Here is a 7,500-nt window from a genome sequence, read left to right as displayed (position 1 = left end):
TGATGAAGAAGTTCCTGTAGTTGAACAGCGAGCCCTGCTGCCCCGGGAGGTACAGCTTGGGGAACTTCAGACTCAGTTTGTCGTTTACGTCCTGCAGTGGGAAGAAGGGAGGAGGAGGAGGAGGAGGAGAAAACAGTTACTCACCGCAGAACTCACTTTCCCATAATCCTCTTGCCTGCCGCTTCACCTCGCTGCCCCAGCTGTGTGATTGGGACGGATTTACTCTTACTCTATTAACTAAAGAACTGTGTTTTTCAGCTATTTTCATACGTAAGCGATTTTTAAAGTTTGAATTCTGTTAACTGTTAATGATGAAAGATGTTTGATTTTCATGAACATTTCTTTAATATTAACCCGATTCCTGCTGGATGCACTCAACTGGTGATTAGACATGTCAACTGTAATCGGCTTAATCGTTCAGTTAATATTTATAGTTCCTTCTTTTTGTTTAACTTTTATTTATTTTGCACACTTTAAAAACAAGAAAGAGAAGACATGAGAAAAAACAACAAAGGTATCAGTATATAGTGCAGGGTAAGAGGCAGGAAACCCTAAGGGGCTTATTAATGGCTTCTACCTAAACAATAAACATTATTACAACACAGTGTAAAAGATTAAAAAAAACAAAAAGATCAAATATTATTTTGGTTTCTAATCTATCAATCAGTATCTGTGTAGTAAATAGATTTTGTCAGGATCAGTGCATTATCATCATCGTCATGGTAATATTGGTCATCAACAAAAATGTATCGTCATGATTTTCTTTGGCAAAATGAGCTCTGGTTTCCTGCTGTGATGATGAGAATAAAGTGTGTGATTATTGTGTTTATTTCCACCTGGTCCAGCAGTCCGACCAGCAGCACAGGCAGACTGCTGTAACACACGTTGTAGAGAGTGATGAACCAGTCTTCATACGCCACCTGCAGGAAGAAACATGTCAGCTTTAACATGTTCAATGTCGATGGAGGCGAGGTTACATCGTCTTATTAAAAGGGGCATTTTCTGTTCATATAAAATATATATTGCCATATCGCTGCTGTCCTGTGAAAACCTTGCAACTCCACAATTGTTGATTTTCAGGTTTTAACTAAAAATTTCTACCACCCTTGGTCTTATGAAATCTTTTAAAACCCCACTGTCACTGGATAAACTCTAAAACACATGCTGGTCAAGCTGAAAACAACGCTGATATTTTGCAGATATTTTGTAGATTCACTGGACAGCAACAACATGTAGACTTGTTTATGTAAATACGATGCACATTTGCATGTATATTGCTGTAAATTCACACACCGGCTTCTTCAGTTTTCACATCTCTCTTACATTGATACATCTGCACATGTTAATAATATTTTCATGATGGCTCCACTATTTCATATTTTCACGTTTTAACTTAAATTGAAGGATTACATGCTTCTCTATGTGGTGAGGAAATTCTTCTAAACACTAAAACACATGCTGGTCAAGCTGAAAACAAGGCTGCTTTTCTGCTATTTTGTAGATATTTTGTTTTTGTAAATACAATGTACATTTGCATGTATATTGCTGTAAATTCACATACTCACTTCTTCAGTTTCTTTCATTGTTATATCTGCATTTATTATTAATATTTTCATAATGACTCCACTATTTCATTCTGTATACATGATTATTTACCTGATATTTTCATATTGTTATTATGTTTCTACATATGTATATTTATATATAGCACACATTTCTAATTTAGTAATCCATATTTAAGTAACATCTGTATGCAACTGTAAGTAAATGTAGTAACTGTAACCTAATCCATACATCCAAGTAATTTCCCATATTTCCAACCAATACAGTTTATGTAATGTGTTTAAATTCCCACCAGCATACATTTATAGGACATCATAATTGTTTAGATTTATTGCTGTATTCCTTTCTACTGCTTTTAATATGTATTTTATATTGTATTTATGTATTTTATATTCTATTCATTTTTTCCCTGCTGAATCCCATTTCTTGTGCTGCTGCAATTTCCCTATGTGGATCAATATAGTTTTGTTTTTTTAAAGAATATTTTTGGCATTTCTTTTTGATTTGATTTATTTGACAGTTCCATCAGATCCTGTATATATTGGTAAATGACAAACCAGGTTTCTATGTAGATCACACTTGTTTTAATATCAATATTGCTATGAAATATTCCCGTCCGACCCTGTGTGTGTGTGTGTGTGTGTGTGTGTGTGTGTGACGGACCTGTGCGGAGTATCCGCTGAAGAAGGAGTACCAGAAGTGGACGAGAGTGAAGGCGAAGTTCTTGAAGAAGAAGAAGCGGAGGAACTTGCACATGCGGATGTAGGACCAGCGGCCGTGGACCAGCAGGAGGCGCTGCAGGTACCGGAACTGAGCGAAGGCGTAGTCGCTGGACATGACCGCCTGCATCCCCTCCTGACCACTGATACCGACACCGATATCTGCAGCTGGGGGGGGGGGGGGGGGGGGAGAGATGAAGAGTTGAGAGAGAGAGAGAGAGAGAGAGAGAGAGAGAGAGAGAGAGAGAGAGAGAGAGATATGCAGTATGAGATAAGTGAAATATTATCCAAATATCAAGATATACTGTATGTAATATACAGTCCCTGAATATATTTGCTGTTTTTCTTAGTTGTTTTCTCAAAGTAAATATTTTGAGTTTCTCCCAGTAAAAGAGGACGACAATTTAAAGCTGTAAACGTTTCATTCTACAGATTACAGCTGGAGGAAAGGTCTTGCTTTGGTTTGTCTGTCTGTCTGACTGGGTTATGATTGACAGGAGGCGGGGCCTAACGTCACCACAGAGAATGTTAGCTATTGGTTGAAGATTTAGGAAAACGTGGAAATCAGAGAAGAAGAAAGTGGAAGTGTGACGCCCCTCCTGTCTCCTGAATATGACGCATTAATATGAAACTTGTTTCAAAATGTAAAAGTTTCCAGTCTGATCTCAGCGCTCTGATGCAGATTGTTGCTTCTCATCACAGTGATGATTTTTTAAATTTTTTTATTTAACCTTTATTTAACGAGGCAGGTCAATTAAGAACAAATTCTTATTTACAATGACGGCCTAGCAAGAGGACAAAAGGACCTCTCGAAGTGAAAAGGGAACAAAAAAGATGATTAACTTCACTGACTGAATCAGAGTCTCCAGCTGTGAACTGACTGGGCGTGAATGAGCCTGAGAGGTTTGGAGAAACTGATTTTAAAATATCTTTAATGGCAGCACACGTGTGTAAAACCAGTCAGAACGGACGGAAAACACCGGAGCTGTCCTTTAAAGTCGAGATGAAATGAAAAATGCCTTTTTAACCCTTTTAGATCACATCCCCGGTCATACTGTGCACCTATATACCAATATATGCCAAAAAAAATACAAAAAATCAATTTCTTTGTATTCTTATATCAAAATTCAATCATGTTTTCTTCCTGTAAAACAAAATATGCCGTGTGCTTACGTAAGCATGCCCATAACCAATTTCAACCAATAATATCATGACATCCACCCATCAATCAATCTTCAACTTTTAGCGCACAGAGCTAAGATTCATTAGTTAGCTAGCTAGCAGCAGCACGGTGCTTCGGTGTGTCTTCGGGTGTTATGACACGCCCACTTTTCAACGTTCAAATCAAATTCCTCCCAACGTTACGTCCCGCCTGTCTTTCCTGTTTCACTCGGAAATACGTCACGATACGGAAGTCAGATACTCTCCAAATGCCGTTTCATCTGGACTTTAAACACGAGGCGGAGCAGCCGGGCCTCCTTACTCTTGATCATGTTGACGTCGTTGGCTCCGTCTCCGATGGACAGCGTCACGGCCTTCTTGTACTTCTTCACCAGACTCACAACGTTGGCTTTCTGCTTGGGAGTGACGCGGCAGCAGATGACCGCCTCGCACTCGCAGGCCATGTCCACGAAGTCCACCTGGAGACGAGACGGGGACGAGTCACCGTTAAAACTACAACATCCATCCGGCATTTAGCATCCGACAGAGGCGGAGAAAGGCTTTAAATCCTTCACTTAAAAGCAGCAAAACCATAATGGAAAAATACTTCATTCAAAGTAAAAGTTCTGCATTAGAAGTATTATCAGTAAAATGTTAGTATGAAAGTAAAAGTCGTCATTCTGTCAGAGAGTTAAATTATTGAAGCATGAACCTGTCAGAAGTATTTTAATGTTGTCGGTCTAACTGCTCCAGATACTGTCGGGGAGTTTAAACTCTAACAATGCAACATGTTTTATGAGCTTATCGTATGTTTTGCATATAAAACCTTATTCTGCAAAGTAACTAGTAACTAACTAGTAACTAACTAAAGTAGAAAGTCTCACAGAATGGAAATAGTCAATACTTTTATTAGTATTTTACATTATAATAACTAAATAAACATAATTTAAAAGTGGTTTAATGGTGTTATTTATGAGTTTTTATTTCTCTACCCGTCTCATCTCCTTCTCCCAGTCGTCTACAGGCTGTCTGTATGTATTTTACATTACAATAACTAAATAAACATAATTTAAAGTGGTTTATATCTGTGTTATTTATGTTGTTATTTCTCTACCTGTCTCATCTCCTTCTCCCAGTCGTCGACCGGCTGGTGGTCCTGCGGGCTGCTGGGAGGCGGACGCTTCCCCAGACGGCGAAGACGCAGACGACGGCGTTTCTTCTTCTTTTCGTACAGAATCTCATTCTGGCAAAATCAAAGATAAAGAAAGACAACAACAACATAACTAGTTTTTTTTTTATATTGTCAGAATCTGCTTTGTCGGCGTTCCTTTATGTGCTAGAAGTGATTTTCAGACTGTTCCTCCAGACAATGTAAGTGAATGGAGAGAGAAAAAAAACACAATTCTCCAGTCTGCTCTACCGGAGCAACAGATCACAGAATCACTGATTTGAGGGTTTTATCATGGAGGAAGAGACACGACCCAAGACTCTACCAGAGCTACACAGAGATTTAAACTATTTCACCACATTAAAGTCGACGTTACCCTCACTGTGACTCACCAGCCATCCTCCGGTGATGATCAGGGCGTTCTTGCCCTGCTGGTTGAAGAACGGCTCCTGCGGTTTCTTCTTGTTCCGACCGAAAGCCGGAGCTTCGTTTCTCCTGTTGGCCTGACGGATCGTCAGCTTCTCACTGCAGACACACAGGGGACAGACGGGCTGATACACACCACAACATTACAGTGAAATACAGTGACATGTGATGTATTTCCTGTGGGGGCGGGGCATAACGCAGGGAGGAGGGATCGTTCAAAAGTGTAAACCAATGGGAGATCAGTTAGGGAGAGAAAGGCGGTTTGATTGGATGGGAGGGACGGAGCGGAGGGACACAACTGTTCAAAAATTGTTCTGTACTAATACAAGAAAATACAAATTGTGCACATTTTGGGGCATTTTTTGTTCAATAGGTATATGCTATTATATGGAAAATTAGCCAACAAGGTGACATTTTTTTTCCCCCATCTCAGTGTGACTTTAACATTGTCCCTGCTGGCCACCGTACACTCTCACTGTGAGCCAATCAAATCAAAGCACAACAATGGCTCTGTATCAAACTGCCTCCTGATTGGCTGCCTGTTCTTTACGCGAAAAGGCACTGAAAACAGCTAGGGTGACAAATTCCTACGAAAAATGTATATGAAATATTTTGCCATGAAATGTTTTTTTAGTTCATTTTGGACTCATTGCAAGTATGCAAATTAGAACACATGGGGCCTTCAGTAATCAGTTTGTAACACATACTAATTGATGCAGGGAGACCGAGAACACATTTATTCTTGTTTTCTTTGTCTTTTCAAAGTGCAAAGTGTAAATTCATCGGCACAAGGCTTTCAGGAACGAGTCTCCATGTTTGGTTTTTTGGCAGCACAGCAGATACTGGACTGAACTCACTTGACGTCTTCTCCATAGTGGAGCTGCATGTCGTCCGTCAGCAGCTCACAGGAGAAGCCGATGTTCTCCGCCGTTTCTGAGGAAAAACAAACAAAAAAAAGCTCTTCTCAGTCCGGATCTTCACACAGACAGAAACCACAGCAATGACATCACTGCTGCAGCTGATGCCTTGTCTAATGCTGCAGAGTGATTGGATGATTGACTGTTGACTAAATGTTGCAAGGTTAAATGTCGATCAGCGTAAACGGACAATTTTGCCCAAAGCTAAGACCAGTAACACATGTATATTTCCTATATATCACATTTGGGGAAAACAAAAAATCATAACCAGCAGTTTTGAGTTACAAAGCGCTTCATAATAAAAACTAGAATTAAAAACATAAAATCACAAACAGACAAAAACAGAATACCAGACAACATAACAGCAAAATAACAGCTGCAAGAGCCACTGAAAGCGAGGGAATAAAAATAAGTCCTGAGACGTTTTATAAAAGATGCTCAGCGAGTCAGATAATCTGATATCAAGACCAAGACTGTTCCATAGTTTCAGGGAAAAGACAGCAAATACACAGTCAGTCCTCCAGTTTCAGCCTGGCCCTCATTATATTATTCAATATCTAAAGAATTTAGAGGATCCAGTCTGTAAAAATGTTGACATTCTGTCAAACACAGACTTAAGTTACTCATCGTCCTTTGAAAACCATCATTACTTGGTTTAATAGTTTGCTGTCAATCACTATTTCAGAGTTTGCATCACTTAAAAAAAAAAAAAAATGAATATCTAATTTTGGATCTGAACTCTTAATTTGTCTGCCTTGGTGCTGAATGAGTTCCCTACACTGATGTATAAATGTTCAGATGGCACCACGAGCTGGAGGAGCCGAACCTTTCTTGTCTCCAGTCAGGACCCAGATCTTGATGTCGGCCTTCGCCAGCTTGGCGATCGTCTCCGGGACGCCGTCCTGCAGCTTGTCCTCGATGGCTGTGGCTCCAATCAGCTGCAGAGGAGCATCACTGTTAGACACTGTATGTATCTATTATATAACTCTATATAACTGTATATCTATTATATAACTATATATAACTGTATATCTATTATATAACTCTATATAACTACATGTCTAACTCTATATCTATTATATAACTGTATGTCTAACTCTATATCTATTATATAACTCTATATAACTCTATATCTATTATATAACTCTATATAACTGCATGTCTAACTCTATATCTGTTATATAACTGTATATAACTGCATGTCTAACTCTATATCTATTATATAACTGTATATAACTGCATGTCTAACTCTATATCTATTATATAACTGTATGTCTAACTCTATATCTATTATATAACTGTATGTCTAACTCTATATCTATTATATAACTCTATATAACTGCATGTCTAATTCTATATCTATTATATAACTCTATATAACTATGTCTAACTATATAACTGCATGTCTAACTCTATATCTATTATATAACTGTATGTCTAACTCTATATCTATTATATAACTCTATATAACTGCATGTCTAATTCTATATCTATTATATAACTCTATATAACTGTATGTCTAACTATATAACTGCATGTCTAACTC

The 7,500-nt window shown here is 38.5% G+C and overlaps 1 protein-coding gene across 2 annotated transcripts in view; it reads right to left on the bottom strand.

Annotated features, from left to right (window-relative positions):
- Positions 1 to 7,500, bottom strand: part of atp8b1 (ATPase phospholipid transporting 8B1) — a 56,493-nt gene that overhangs the window by 5,076 nt on the left and 43,917 nt on the right. For both annotated transcript variants that reach the window (XR_013505899.1, XM_078286345.1), the window contains exons 20-27: positions 6,781 to 6,892; positions 5,895 to 5,970; positions 5,004 to 5,136; positions 4,558 to 4,686; positions 3,766 to 3,922; positions 2,227 to 2,450; positions 837 to 920; positions 1 to 91 (exon numbers count right to left, since the gene is read on the bottom strand). The exon at positions 1 to 91 is cut by the window's left edge and continues 155 nt beyond it. Coding sequence is in view for 1 of the 2 variants with exons in the window: in XM_078286345.1 (XP_078142471.1) it covers positions 1 to 91; positions 837 to 920; positions 2,227 to 2,450; positions 3,766 to 3,922; positions 4,558 to 4,686; positions 5,004 to 5,136; positions 5,895 to 5,970; positions 6,781 to 6,892 (1,006 nt within the window). In the remaining variant the exon portion in view is untranslated. The remainder of the gene's footprint in view (positions 92 to 836; positions 921 to 2,226; positions 2,451 to 3,765; positions 3,923 to 4,557; positions 4,687 to 5,003; positions 5,137 to 5,894; positions 5,971 to 6,780; positions 6,893 to 7,500) is intronic.

The sequence above is a fragment of the Centroberyx gerrardi genome, chromosome 2 (assembly GCF_048128805.1).
Source record: "Centroberyx gerrardi isolate f3 chromosome 2, fCenGer3.hap1.cur.20231027, whole genome shotgun sequence".
Lineage (NCBI taxonomy): Eukaryota > Metazoa > Chordata > Actinopteri > Beryciformes > Berycidae > Centroberyx > Centroberyx gerrardi.
This window is presented reverse-complemented; position numbering and strand designations above follow the sequence as displayed.